At 40.1% G+C, this 15,190-nt stretch overlaps 1 protein-coding gene across 1 annotated transcript in view; it reads right to left on the bottom strand.

Annotated features, from left to right (window-relative positions):
• The window catches only part of IGFBP2 (insulin like growth factor binding protein 2), a 61,248-nt gene extending 60,471 nt beyond the window's left edge, over window positions 1-777 (bottom strand). Inside the window, exon 1 of the mRNA XM_007420163.4 lies at window positions 290-777. Coding sequence (XP_007420225.1) covers window positions 290-689 — 400 coding nt within the window. The 5' untranslated portion in view covers window positions 690-777. The remainder of the gene's footprint in view (window positions 1-289) is intronic.
• Window positions 778-15,190: the final 14,413 nt, after the last annotated feature.

Raw genomic sequence — 15,190 nt, 5'->3', positions numbered from 1 at the left:
AATCACAGAAAAGGACGGTGAAGTTATTCAGTGGTGATTGCAATACTTGATTAAATATATTATTTAGTCCAGGTCTAAGTCATTTGGGGGAATAGTTAGAGCTTGGAAACCCTTTGTTCTTCCCGTTTCGGGGAAAACACTCTGCACGTACTCAGAAGGTCGGCTCCTGAGACTAAAACGGGGTGGGAAGGGTCATTTCCAGCCTTACTTCCCAACCCCAAGGCAATTCTTCGTTGCGCGGGCCCCTGGAAGCCCGCCGCAGCCCACCCCGCGGAGACCCTCCACTCACCCGCCCCGAGATGCTCGTCGGTGACGGCGCCGTACTCAACGGCGTCACTCCACCGGGCGCAGGTGCCCTGTCCCTGCACCAGCGCCTGAAGGGGCAACTCAGCGCCAGGACTCGGGTAGCAGCGGAACCCGGAGACGCAACGTGGCGTGTACACCCCGCAGGGCTCTCCCTCGAAGCGGGCACAGACTGGACAGCAGCCACAGCCGGGCTCCCGCACTAACTCCGGGCAGACGACGGTCTCGGGTCCGGGGCGGGGGCAGGCGGCGAGGCGGTCGGCGGTGCACGGCGGGCAACGGAACAGCACCTCGGGCAGCGCCAGTCCGGGGGGCGGCAAGGACGCCCACCAGCCCAGCCCGAGCCACAAGTAGGAGCCGATAACCAGCTGCGGCAGCTGCACCATCCTGGCGGCGGCACCGCTTGACTGAGCGACCGGCTGGGCAGGTGCCGCTGGGCGAGCGACTGGAGAGAGCCCGGCACCGCTGGGTCCTAGAGGCAGGCGGACGGGCGTCGCTCCACCCTCAGCTGGCGCGGCGGGCGGAGGGAGCCGCTCCCTCGCGCCCTGCCCGCCCCCGGCCCATCCCCTCGCGCGCCTCCGCGAGGCTGAGGGTGGCGCTCACTTTGCCGCCCAGTCAAAAGTTCAGAGGTCCCTTCCCTCCCCACCTGCGCGGCAGGCGGAAATTCAACAGGTGCGATAACAATGTGTATCCCAGACCCCGGCTCTCCCCCTGAGAGGTCTCTTTAAGGTCAGAAGTTGGCTGACTCTCCCTCGTAGGGACATGGTGAGAATAACAAGTTCAGCTAAAGAAATCGGAGAAGGATTGGAACATGGGGTCTTGTACCCGCTACATCAAGCTAGTACCGTCTGCTGGGCACCCAAGCTGGGTCTGACCCGATCCCAGATTTTTGCCTATCTCCTGGTACTCTGAAGTTTTGATTTCATTTACTGTGATTCTGTACTCAATTTTCTGCATACAGTATGTAGTCTACCTTCAGAGCATCTCTTTGGAAATAAAGTGGCCCAAAGCTACTTGTAGCCCCAGTTATCAAATAAACGTGCAAGTAAATACATTTAATTGGCCAACTAAAGGAAGGGAAGGGCTTTCTGTCTGCTTTTTTTTTTTTTTTTTTTTGCATTATGCTATTAGGATTCACTCTGTTTTTTGGTTTTCATACTTAGGGCTTAATTTTTTTGTGGGGGGAAGTACATTTTTAGAAGCCTTAGTTATCACCCTCATCACTGTGTCTTCATTTAAGCTGGGCTTTTACCTACTTTAGGAAACACTGCCATCAAGAGGTAATTTATGAGATTATAAAACATACAAAATCTGAAGCCACTTTGGAGGCCTTGGAGAGGGAAATGAGCGTAAACACACCAGTGGTTGCTACCGGCTGGCAGATATTTTTTGTAACCTTCAGTGGCCTAAATCTGGAAACCGTAGGCTCTTTATTGGTGGTGGGGGGTGGGGGGTGGATAATATTGCCATCTCCACCACAACAGCATGTGGGGGACTGAGAGGATGGAGGCAGAATCAAACAGTCCCTGCGGAGTCTCTGATGTTCTTTGACAGGGACAGACCCCCAGCAGAACTGGTGGCAATTCTGTGTCTTTTCTTGAGGTGATATATAAATACGGTGACATAGATCAACAAAATGAAAATGGGCCCTATGTCTAGGCAGATTACGCTGTCGTGAAGAACCACATGCATTTCTCGGAGAAGGAAAAAGATTCCCATTTCTTTTATGTTAACTCTAAACATTTGAAAGTGTTTGACTTTTCTTTTTATCTGTTATGGTTTAAAGATGGTTTAAAGGAAACCGATAGCTATGGATGAAATGAGTGTGAAATAATGGTTAATGAAAGTGCAGTATTTATTATTTATTAATCAAATTATGTGACACCCCCCCCCATCTCACAAAAAGCGGCTCTGGGTGGCGTACAACAATTGAATAAAACAATACATAAAAAACAATCATTATAAAAATATAAAAAATCAATTAAAATATTATTAAAAATTTAAAATATACAAACCACAAGGCATGGAGAGAGTAAATATATCAATCACAACGGAGCCAGTTCCCTGAGAACCCCAGGCCTGGTGACAAAACCCAGTCTTGAGGGACTTCTGGAACATTAATAGGTATGGAGCTAACCTGACTTCGGGGGTGGGGGGAGAATGTTCCATGAGGTGGGTGCCATGGCAGAGAAGGCCCACCTCTTGGGACCCACCAAGTGTAAGTCCCTAGCAGATGGTACCTGCAGCATGCCCTCTCTGCCAGATCTAATGGAACGGGTTGATGTAATTGGGGATAGGCAGTCCCTCAGACAACCCAGATAACTCAGATAACTTTTAATGGGCAGAGCAATCCTTTCCACCCCTGGAAAGCTATCGAGGTGGGATTTAGATGAGGGTGGAGATGCTTCTCCATTGATTTAGGGTCTATATGAGGCCACATTCTATCCATAGAACATTAGCTGGATGCAAATGTATTGAGTGGTCTTCTCAACAATAGCCCCAATATGGGGCACATGGGAAATAGTGAGGTCATTAATTCTAAAGCTCCTTTGTTCACCAGAAAGACCTTTGGATCAGGATACTCTATGGCAAGCTGAAGGCGATATAACTACTATTCTGACCCACTAGAACCAATAAGGGAGGGCTAAAGAAAGAAAAAATTGAATGGAACATAAATGTAATTCCACTTCTCGCAGACACACCTGTCATATTATGCTCCTCTCAAAAAAAGTGCAGTTTTTATTTAGTCTACGTTAGACATGGAGAGCCAGTTTGACCTAATAGTTAAGGTGCTGGACTAGGACTGGGGAAACCCAAGGTCTGGTCCCGCCTTAGGCACAAAACCAGCTGGTTGATTTTGAGCCAGTCACTCTCTCCCAGCCCTAGGAAGAAGGCAGTGGCAAACCACTTCCAAAAATGTTGCCAAGGAAAATTCATGGACTTATCCAGTTAGCCACCAGGAGTCAAGACAGACTTTCCCACGCATATAGGTTGTATGTGAGTAAGCTCCATTAAACTCAGTGGGATTAATTTCTAAGGAAGCATGGACTGGCAGAGTCCATTGATCTGAAATATTTTTGATGCATAATATCATGTTATCATGATGCTTTGTAGCACAATACTTGACAAAAGCACTGCATTTTGTGCAAGTGTATATCCAATCAGTTTTTATGTTTTATGGTTTTTATAGTTTGGGGTTTTACTGTTGTGAGCTGCCTGGAGTTGTGTTTTAAGGTGGGCAGCCATACAGATCTTTTACATAAGCAAACAACTAAATTAACTTTAAAGCAGAGAATTCTGCCCATCCTGTTATTATGGATACCATTATGGACAAAAATGCTATAAAGTGACTGAGCAGTCAGGTGACACTTTTTACTCTTGGTAGCAATCTCTTGACACTTTTTACACTTGAAGCAATCTCTTGATAATTCAGCCATTCCGCATGGGCTGCACGTGATTGCTCTAATAATATTATCAGCAGTATGGAAGACTGGAAATAAATTTGTAGCTTCTGAAGTGCCTTCTGGAAAATATTCTTTTAGAAAAGAATTCTAAAGTTCAAAACTAAACCAAAATAATTGCTGCTCCCCAAACCAAGTATGGCACTGAAAATACCTTAAGCTGTAATTAATCCCTCAGGCAGTTGAAGACAGCCCACTTAAGCTCTGTTAGAGAAATATCAGATGATTATATTAAAAATAATATTGAATCCTAGGGCTATGCAGCCCTTTGGATTCAAAAGCAAAAAGGGCTTCTGAACTCACAGGAATGCAAATGTTGCATCTCTCTGCAACTCTGTAAAGTGGCCACACCTACAATAGGGCCACCTAGCTGTTTTGAATACACAGTACCAGGGGAAAAAAAAAACTGCTGGAAGCCTGATTTTACTGTTCCACTTCACTGGTGTAAATTACAGCCTGGAGAAATCTGTTAATAATCCAGTCCTATGCATGCCCACCCAGAAGTAAGTCCCACTGAGTTTACGCCCACTCCCAGGTAAGTGGGTATAGAATTGAAGCCTAAATTAGCAATGCACTTGTCAGAACACAGCCCTGATAAAAGCAGGGCATGGCAGATAAGCAAATTCTGTAGGTGGGATAATTATATGTCTCCTCAACTTTTCTCAAAAAGGGAACACGAGTGGCATTTTCCTGGTTTTGCTATTTCAGTTCCTGGTAGCACTTTGATCAATTGTAGATCAGAGGATTAATTCAAATGCTAGCCTATATATAAACTTTAGTGAAGCAAAGAAGAGAGAGAGAGAGAGAGAGAGAGAGAGAGAGAGAGAGAGAGAGAATAAACTGATGCAGAAGTAAGTAGGTCAAGTACTAGGACAGCAAGGCATCATTTGGTGGAAAAAAGAGACCAACAGAAAGATGTGCTATTATAGATCCTGGCAAGATCGGCTAATACTTTGGGAGTGAACTCATATAGCCATTTGCTCTGAGTGGTGTTCTAAGTGCACTGTGAAGGGACTTTACCACGTTAGCACAAGGTTGCATCTAGCTATTGAAACCATCTCTGTAATTGGGAGCAAATTTCCCCATAGCGTGGCTGCCTACTTCTGATTATTGGTTTCCAAGATGGTAGCCGATGTAATGATTTTTGACTGGGAAAGCCTTGGAAGGAGAGGTCTCCCACAGAGGTTTTAGATTATCCCTTCCTCATTGTTCTTAACAGATGGTAATCATATAGGTAATAGAATTTGGCATCATCTTAGAAGAGGGATTTCTTGATGAGAGTGTGATAGAGAAAAGGAGGGAGGAATGCCTCTTCTAAAATGGTACTAAAATGTGAAAGTTTTAAAGAACTAAGTCATAACTGTGCATTAATTGGGTTTATTTTTAACCACTCCTTTTTATAATATATGCAGTTATTGACCAAACAATCAGTGGAAACTGGCAGATCTGTTCCTTCTTATTTCCTAATTTTTTAGCTTTTCCTTACTGCAGTTGATCTACAACAACAGCATATTGAATGTCTCTCCACAAGGAAACAGAACAAAATAATAATAATAATAATAATAATAATAATAATAATAATAATAATAATAGAAATAAGAGTTTTTGCTTATTTCAAAAATGAAGCTGAAGTTAATACATTAGGTATATTGAAGTAGGCAAATTTCATGCCTGATGGATCTCCTTTTATTTATTTACTGCGTGAACCTCACACTCCACAGAATACAATAGTGCTTGGGAAAACCCCTATATATTTTGAATTAAGGTCCAAGGTGTCTCTGAGCACATGCTCATCCCAAAAAATGTGTTGTTAGAATCAAAACTGTGCTCTTAGTTCTTTCACACAGGTAGATGCATACTAGGTTTTCCTCCAAATTTTCTTGGAGCCATCAAATCAGAGGAGGGGGGAAATAGTTGAGATGTATGGTAGTTTCTAATTTATCTTCCACCTGCTCCTGAAGTACTGCCACTTCATCTCAAATAAAACTTTTTTTTTCCTTCTCAATGCTGCAAATAGTTCTGTTTTCTAAACTCCAAATGGTGCATTGCTTTGACTTCCCATGATGTGAGATGTGAGAGCAAGTCAGGACAGGCTGCATGAAAAAGAAGTCCAAGAGCTGATGGGGCGATGAAGAATTCTGAAGCCCCTTTTTCATAACTGGAAACAAAAGTTACTGTTCAAGTGCTGGTGTCTTACTGGTACAGGCATCGCTCAGAGGCAGTGAGAGGGATCTAAGAGAGGCTGTTCTCCTTTAATCAATGGGGTGTGGCAGTTCTTTTGCTGTCATTCACTTTCCTGCTCTCATGTCACAGAATGCTTAATCAGCTTTTGGCTGGGCAAATGACTGAAGTGGAAAAATGCATGGGAACAAAATTAATGTCAGCGAGCAACTTCTGCTAATTAAGTCATCTAAGGCTCACTCAATGTCTGGAGAGCTGAATAATATTTTACTGATTGAGCAGTTGCAGAGCCTTTGATATCAACACACTGATAATGCGCAAAATGTTTTGAATTCTTAGTAATTAGAGGCATGTTTTTTTAAACTGACAGCAGAATCTGAAAGACAGTGAGAGGTGAAGTATGGAAGGAAGGAAGATTCATACCTTCATCAGTGACCATTACTTTGAGAGCCAGTTTGGTCTAGTGGTTAAAGCTCCAGGCTAAAAACCAGGAGACTCTGAGTTCTAGTCCTGCTTTAGGCATGAAAGCCGGGTGGGTGATTTTGGGCCACTCACTCTCAGCCCACGTCAGGCTCAGGCGACAAGCTGGTTGGTGAATTCCTGTTGCAACCAAAGGGTCAACATTCAGTGGACCCTGCACCTGTGGGAAAAATGCTAGGAAGAAAGAAAGAAAAAAATCAGCGACCATTACTTGATTATTCACCAGAGGCAGGGGTCATATATAATGCCTGTATACCACAAGCACTCTCCTTAGGGGACAGTTTAATAGTATCATCATCCAGGCCAGGTAATTCATCAGCCTTGTACCTGCATAGCATTTACCAAGCTAGCTTGTGATCCACCCCTATCTGATTAAGGCTGCTCTCTGAGCATATTTACATATCAAATCTGAAACAAGCTCCATTGGCTTACTTCACATTAACATATGATCGGACTAGGTCTTGCAATTGCTGCTAAAGATTATTTTCTGTGATAGTTAATTATCTTATTTGTTTGCTCATTTGTTTCAAGTAAGGCATAGAGAACTAGTTAAGTTGCAGTAAAAAGACTTCCAATTTTGGATAGCACTAGTGATTTCCAGGTGCCTATAGGAATTTGAGTGAAATTCTAATGGCAAGAAGTTTTCCTATGCATTTTCAGTGAAGGTAAAAGCTGCGTAAAGACATAACACTGCACCCTCTGCAAAGCTCTTATAGATGGGCAACACAATATACTCCAAATGATTATGCTCTAGGATTGGAATAGACACACACACAAACACGCACACACACAAATCTAAAAAACTGACTTTGCAAAGCTAAGAAATACTGTAGGTTTAAATAGCAACCCAAAGACATTTAGGTAGCATACACGTGCCTTGATAATGAACAACTTTTTACTGTAAAGCGAACAATTCCTGAATTTTCTAAATCTGAGCAGTAAAGCATTCACTAGATCAAGTGATTTTTTTTTCTTCCAAATAGCATGGTTTGCTTTGTGCATTGAGTACGTCTCACCAATAGCTCCTGGCAGGGAAATATTACTTGAAATGAATTTTTGGCTATATTGTATAAATAACTGTTTCCATACAGAAATCTTTATAAACCTTCGAGAAGTTTAAAGCAGTGCCTTTGTACTAAATGAGATACTTTGGAAGCCGGTATTCTTCTCCCATAGAGAAAAGCAGTTAGAACCTTTGTATTTAGTTTTAAGAATATTACTTTCTCAATAACTTTTAAGCACTCAGGAGCTGAATGAATGGAAGTAAAAAAAAAACAAGAAAACCTAGAATAATGATGGATTCATTAGATGCTCTAGACACTGTACCCCTACTGATTTAAGATGAATTTATTTATTTTTCATTATAAAAGTTGCCAATCAATATATATGATATACATAATATTTTTTAAAACATTGGTTCTTAATTGATCACGTTTTTACTTAACTGAAAGGTTGAGGCTAATAAGGAATTACCCTTCTATCTGGATGCATGGTAGAGCAATCAATGTGCTATGCATACTTTATGGATTACCAGTAAAGAAAAAGTAAGCTGGGGGGAGGGAGCTCAAATGTGGGCTTTCTGAAAGGCAGTTGTGGGGGCATAAGAATGACCCAGGAGGAAATCGGTGATTAAATTAAGACAATGGAATATTTCAATGAATGATGCATTCCAATACTTAGTAAATGTCTCATCTGACAATAAGAGAAGCCTTTAAATGTCTTTGTACAATACACTTGTATCATTAATGTAATAGTATATGACATTCCAAACTTACATATAAATACAATGAGCTAAAAAAAAAAAAAAGCAAAGTTAAGGTATATGGTTATGTGTCAGCTAAACAAAACAAAACAAAACAAACAAGAAATGCTGAAAATACAGTGGTGACTTCAGCTCACACTCCAGGTGTTGACATATTTACTGGGACATAGCCCTCCCTGAATGTAGTGCAGAGTATTCTGAGTAAATATGTTAAGAATTACTGGGTTTCAGAGCATAGAAAGAATACTTTTCAAAAGATAGCTTCAGAAATGGAGAGAGGGGCAGAGAATGACCTCTTTTCAAACCTGCATGAGAAATATCGGTTGAGGGCAGGAACTGAAGCTAAATTCTGTATTTTAAAACCATTAAAATATGTTGTCTCTACTCTGTTTGAAACATGGAGGAGGGACACCCTTAGAGATTCCAGTGTGGGAGGGAAACTTCGGAGGGAAAATCCTGCAGACTTAGATATATTGAACATATAATAATGAAAATGTTATGGGAACAGCATTCACTATGTGTGCTGGTATAACTTGTGCCTAATTTAGGTCCTAAGTGCCAGAGTGAACCTTGCATCATTTTGATCTACCTATCCTTTAGCAACGTAATTTAGCAACGTAACGAGCATGATATAAATTAACCAAAACAGTTCCATCAAAAATCTTTTTGGGTCCAAATTTTTGCTTTCAACTGAATTCTTAGTTATGGTTCTTTGGAATGCAGATAACTCAGATCCAGAAAATGGGGTGATAACTAATTATTTAGAATTTTTAGCTTGAATTCCAAGGCTGACAATACCAATCCAAATAAAAGGAAGACCAGGATTACAGAAACTGATTTCCATCTCCTTATAATTTAGTGATACATACTTAGGAATTCAATTTACCCCTTTCAAGACAATAACTGCCCATACTTACAATGTGATTTCCAACTGAAGTACACCAATGCCTTCCCTCCTGCTTTTGCTTTAGCAAAGTAATTCATGGGGCTTACAAGGGCAGTTGAATTTTTGTAATTGTGGCTGCTGTTTAAAAATAAACCATGTTCTCAGAATGGATGGATGCCAACTTTTCATAGTCAGATTAGGCGATATTGGGTTTACTGGATAAGGATATTTTAAAATGTATTGCCCAGATGAAAGAGGATATTAAGGTGGGTGAAAATACCCTTACATTTGTACAGCAAGACTGATATACATTTTGAGAGTAATGCTTATGTTGGTTCCACTTAAATTGTTTAAGCAGACTGGGGTTAATGGTTAAAGTTCTATGGACAGAGCAAAAACCCAGGATCTCTCCGCTAAGTGTGTGTCTTTGTAATGATGGTGGTTTCTGTAATTCTCCTGATGTTAAACAATATCATTGGTCTTATTCTTTAATCTCAATCATATATTGGAATAGAATGGAAATGGTTTTGACTATGTACCATTGCGGGCTCAGATTGAGATTTATTATTTAGTACTCTCACAATCTTGGCAAGTTCTTGGTTTAAAGTCCAGTATGATTTCAGTTACCTTTCTAGCATTTCAAGTGGTTAGATTTACTTGGGCCTTATGGGGCAGAAACGTATACAGTAATTGATTTTTCCTCTCATGAGACGTTGATGCTTTGGAGCAATTTTTATTTTTAAATGTCTGGTAATACTTCTGTTTGTTTGATACCTTTAAAACTTGAGATTTTACAAATGGAATAAAACTTACCTAGAGACTCCATGGCAACACATACAGTTAAAACATTTCTTATGTACCTGATGCTCTTATAGCCTCAGAAACTCTAGAGGCTTTGGAAAAAGCCTTTACTGAAACTAAAGCATTTTTAAAAATTACAATCAATCAATCAATCAATCAATCAACAATTAAAATTGGAACAGAGAATTGGCCTCTATTTAATAGTTTTAGGGAATGTTAGATGCATTTCTTATGACCTCAAAATTCATGTAATTCAGCAAAAAAACCCTCTCTTTTTTTTTTTTGGAATGGAATGTTTTAAAAAGTTTGGTTCTCCTTTCTTTGCTGCTTTACAGAAATTGAAGGAACTTTGATGTATATATTATAGGTGTGTCCATTGGTAATTCCTTATTGGTTAAATATTATCATTATGGTGATCCAGTTTCTTTGAAGACAGTTAGGAGATAAAAGTGTTCATGTTTTGTTAAACTATCTTTCAAAAATCTGGAATCTTTCAGCCTATGAAGCAATTTGGCTGTATCAAGCTTGTACTGCTGAGGAAAAGGTGATAATGCACTCATGGAAGATGCTGGTATTCCAGACTCTAAAATTTGGCTTAACAAAATCAGTCAGCATTTGGATTTGTTTTGTATTGAAGAAGACACAGAATTAGAGAATATGATTCCATATGGTATAGGACTCTAGGTTATACTTTTCCAATGTTTTTTCTTTATGTTTTTTCTATATATATTTACAGTTAGTTATCATTAATCTATAATGTTTAAATATAATTAATATAATTATTATATACACAATGTATATATAATTATTATATATAATATCAATATAATATTATATATAATTATATATATATAATATATAATAATTATGTATAATTAATCCCTCCTTTTTTCCTCTGGGAATTTTTAGTATTGATTAGTTGTTAAGATTTTTTTGTTTTTTTTGGGGGGGGGGGTCTTTATTCTTTGTTTTCTTCCTTGGTAGTTTAGCATAGGCTTTCTTTTCTTCTCATTATACAGCATGTTTTATATATGTTAGATTTCTTTTTTAAAGTACTGTATATAGTCTTTTATAACATAACAATATAATAATATAGTTATATTGCTATTTAGTGTATTTACAAAATTATAGACTATTTTTTTAAAGATATGTTAATTATCATTTTTTAAAGTTTAATAAAAGTTTATTAAAGAAAAAAGTTGGCTGACCTAACATTTTTCTCCACGTAGAGGCACATCACCACGCACAAACATATAAAGAAATTTGGCAGGGTAAATTTTCCTAATCTGTTCAATCAATATGCTAACCAAAGCTACAGGTTTTCCTTAGGTATAACCCACATGTTGTACTGAAAACAGTTCAGGGTACCCTAACCTTTTACATTCAGGGTTGGATACTGCCTGCATGTGGTCTCTTACTATAATTTGATGTTATAACTGTATTAATTGTGTTGTCTACAGATGGCAAGAAAAGCTCATCTTTCCATTTTTTGCCTTTTTGCTTTTCGAAGTTCTAATTTTGTGCTTTACCTCTGGAAATAGGAGGGCCACCTTTTGTGATCCAATATTCTAGAGCCAGTTTGGTGTAGTGGTTAAAGGCACCAGTTCTGCCTTAGTTCTAGTTCTGCCTTAGGCATGTAGCCAGCTACTGTAGGTGAACTTGGGCCAGTCACTCTCTCTCAACCCTAGGGAGCAGGCAAAGGCAAACCACTTCCGAAACACCTTGCAGGGACTTGTCTAGGCAGTCATCAGGAGTCAAAAACTGACTTGGAAAGCACACACACACAAACACACACATTCTGTGGGTGAGAAAGAAGGACAGTTTTTGATCATGTAGCTCTTTGATCCTTACCTCTGGCTGCTGCTACTTTTTTATCTATTGTGCTGTTTGTTCCTGGCTAAAACAACAATAATGTAGGCCAAGTAGGAAGATTCAGCAGACTTGATGTGATAATCTAAATGAAATTAAGTCTCCTTCTAAGCATGTGCGGGGGAGGGGGGGATGCAGCTGTTTGGAGGTGTTCCTCTTCCCCCCCAGTTAGGGTGTATAGCATAGGCCACAGTTCATGTGAGTAGATTAGAGAATAGCTTTTCTGACCAATTTAGGCTGTAACAAGCAAGGCTCTATTCCCAAGTGTTTACCCTCCATTTAAGTTGAGCCCTTTGTTGCCAGGGGTTTATTTTACCATAGAAATCCTAGCATTGCAAAACAGATGTAGGCTTGTTCCTAGAGGAAAAAGTTTTTCTTTTTTTAAAGTCACTATGATTGCACCTCCCTAAGGCATCAGATCCTGCAGCCGTCTGCAGAAAAGAGCCCTTTCAAGGCAGCATTTTCCCACAGACATCTATCGTTGATTATTTTATAGCTTTCGGCTTTGTCAATGAAGGATGAAGCAAAAACAAATGGGCAAATCAAAAAGCGAGAAACAAAGTACCGAGATCTTTCTTTTATTGTTCCACAAGAAAAATAAATAACAAAACCTGGGCAATGGAACAGGGATTTATTCATCAGTGACATTATTTTCTCCCCCGCTCCCCATAACTTAGAACTAGAATAGATATTATTCTCTGCTTTCCAAATTCTGCACTAACATTTACCGTCGACCTATTAAATGTATTTCTCCATTATGTGGACGGATTAGGTTGCTATCCCTCCTTTTCTCCCAGTTGAAGGTGCCCTCCCAGTTGAAGGTGGGCATCTGTAGCACTATTGCCTCTCACTTTGTCCCAACAGCCTTATAGGCTGAAGGAGAGTGACGTCTAAACTCATCCAGTAAGCTTCTGTGGTTGAGGACCTAGGTCTTCACTTAGTCTTGTATATTAACTACTTCACCACATCTCTGATACCAGTAAGATATTTTATAGGAGCAAAGGTGAGCAAAGGATTCAGAAAGACGCACTCCCCCCCAAACTTGCTGAGCATTAAGGAGGCTATGTCTCTCAAAGACTTGGTGCTGTCACTCTTCTTTAGCAGGAATCCTGGTAGAAGGGTCTACCTTTGCATCCACATGCATGCTCAGAAGAATGGGAAAGAGCCTCAAAGCAGCCATGCCAAGCCTTTCAGAGTTGTGACTCACTCAGCAGTCCACATAGAGTGTTTAAAGGGGTACTTCAGTTGCTCTGCAGATGGAGCTTTAATGTAATCCAACATGTGTCCTTCCCTTCCCTTCCCTTCCCTTCCCTTCCCTTCCCTTCCCTTCCCTTCCCTTCCCTTCCCTTCCCTTCCCTTCCCTTCCCTTCCCTTCCCTTCCCTTCCCTTCCCTAAGGAAGCATAAATACACATACCTTTTACTCAAAAATGTCACAAAATCTTATATATAATAACATAAAATTATAACAGTTCTTTTCTGCTGATTATTCTGGGCTTCTTTTTGTTCTACAGAGAGGAATACATCCTTCTGTTGCTCAGCTGAAGGATGGAGCAGGCACTTTTATTCAGAACATGAAGGGCTATTGCCTAAGTCAGAAGCAAAGGTGATTATTTCATGATGAACTTGCCTGTCTGCAGTGGGAAAAATCAGTCAAGACTACACAGTTATTCTCTCTCCTCTTAGTCTTGTGTAGCTTTGTTGGATAGGAACCTTCTGAGGATGGAGGGGCAATGCATAAATGTGATGAGCAAGTTCAGCCGCATACTTTTTTTCTGGTGTATGGTGGTCATCCTGTTCCCATTTATCCTTACATGGCAGATCTTGACATGTCTCTGTTCGGATGTCTAGAAGTTCTTTTGTTACTCTAACTGAAACACAGACATGAAGCTAGGCTAGCTTCCATACTCTCACAATCTGATTGTGCATGTTTTTGACATGTGAGATGGCATGTGTGAATCACCTATAATTATGCTACCTTGCACAACTAATTTTTAAGAAAATATAAATGATAGAAATAAATTTTAAATCAGGAATTGCTCTGGTGATTCTTTCAGACATAAAGCTGTAACTGTGAATGAATTGTTGATATTTTATTCCATTTATTTGGATAAAGCAGTGTTTCAAAGCAATGCCACTTCGGAGTTGCAGCCATGTTCCATGGACTCAGGATGGTATTTAAATTGACTTTTGAGATCTTCTCTGTTCTCTACTTATTAAAACAGAGGCTTTCTTTTAGCCTATCCTAGTTAGCTTGATTGAATGAAGGTTTCCTAATAAATAGTGCTTCCGTCATCTAATTTCAAGGGATGTATGGGCGGGGGAGAGAGAAGGTCAGTGGTTCCCAGCAGTTGTTGAACATAGGAGCTAACAAGGCTCTCTGTTGATGCAATAAAAGCAGACTACATAAATCTGCCCTTCTCCTCCTCCTTGCCCCATTAGGTTTAAGTCACAGTCTTAGGAAAATACTGCCTTTTCTAATGGAGCTATTCAATCAGAAACAATGCTACTAATGTGCCTCTGGAGAAAGCAAGGCAGACACATTCCACACAAGAAGCAATTAGTTAAGAGGCTCTATCATCTTTCTGTCTCATCTGGACACAAAATCAATGATAGAGCCTGATATCATAGTCTCATGGAATGGGAGAATTGTGGGGATAACTTCAAAGATCTCCTATATAACTTTTGGCAATCATCAGCTGAGATACAGGCAAAGAGCACTTTAGCCTCTTCTTTCATATCAGCAGAGGGCTTCTCACAGATCCAACTTTATAGTGACCAACCCAGCATCAAGGGCTCTTCAATCACCACTCAGAAGCAAACTCACATCCTATTAAGGAATGAGTTGTTGGTCAGAGCTTGAGCAAATTCAAGAAATGACTTCATTTTCAAATGAAGGCATTCTACATTTCTTCATAAACTGCGTTTCCATACTTGCTTTTATATTAGCATAATGTTTAAATGACAAATGAAAGATTAAAAAAAAAAGCTATGTGGTTTAGAATTATGAGGGATTTACAAAACAGATGGAATGTTGGTTCTCAATTCTTCAAACATTTGGAATGCTTCAGTGGGACTCTGGTTGGCCTCTGATGCATGATTGAAATGCTGCAATGCTTAGAAATTAATATTTCAATGCAATAGAAAGCACCTCCCAGTTTCCCAAGACTGGAATTTGATAATTGCCACAGGACGTGATCACTGGCTTAGATAACTTTTAACTGGGGACGAGGCAAGTAAGAGACAGCTGTTCGGTCACGGTGCAGCAGATTGCTCATAGGCAGTATTTCTCTGAACAAAATGGGAGAGGGGGGAGAGGGTAACAGCGACCCCAAAAGGGGGATAAGGGTATTCCATTGTCTTTTATGTTCTGCACACACTTTCCCAGAGAAATAAACCCCTGGTCGTATGTTAGGTATGAAGATGTCTCCATACCATATTGTACAGAG

The sequence above is a fragment of the Python bivittatus genome, unplaced genomic scaffold, assembly GCF_059951505.1.
Source record: "Python bivittatus isolate LINGU-HERP-01145 unplaced genomic scaffold, Pbiv_v1 ctg000480_np1212, whole genome shotgun sequence".
Lineage (NCBI taxonomy): Eukaryota > Metazoa > Chordata > Lepidosauria > Squamata > Pythonidae > Python > Python bivittatus.
The sequence above is the reverse complement of the archived record's forward strand: the minus strand, read 5'-3'. Positions and strand labels throughout refer to the sequence as shown.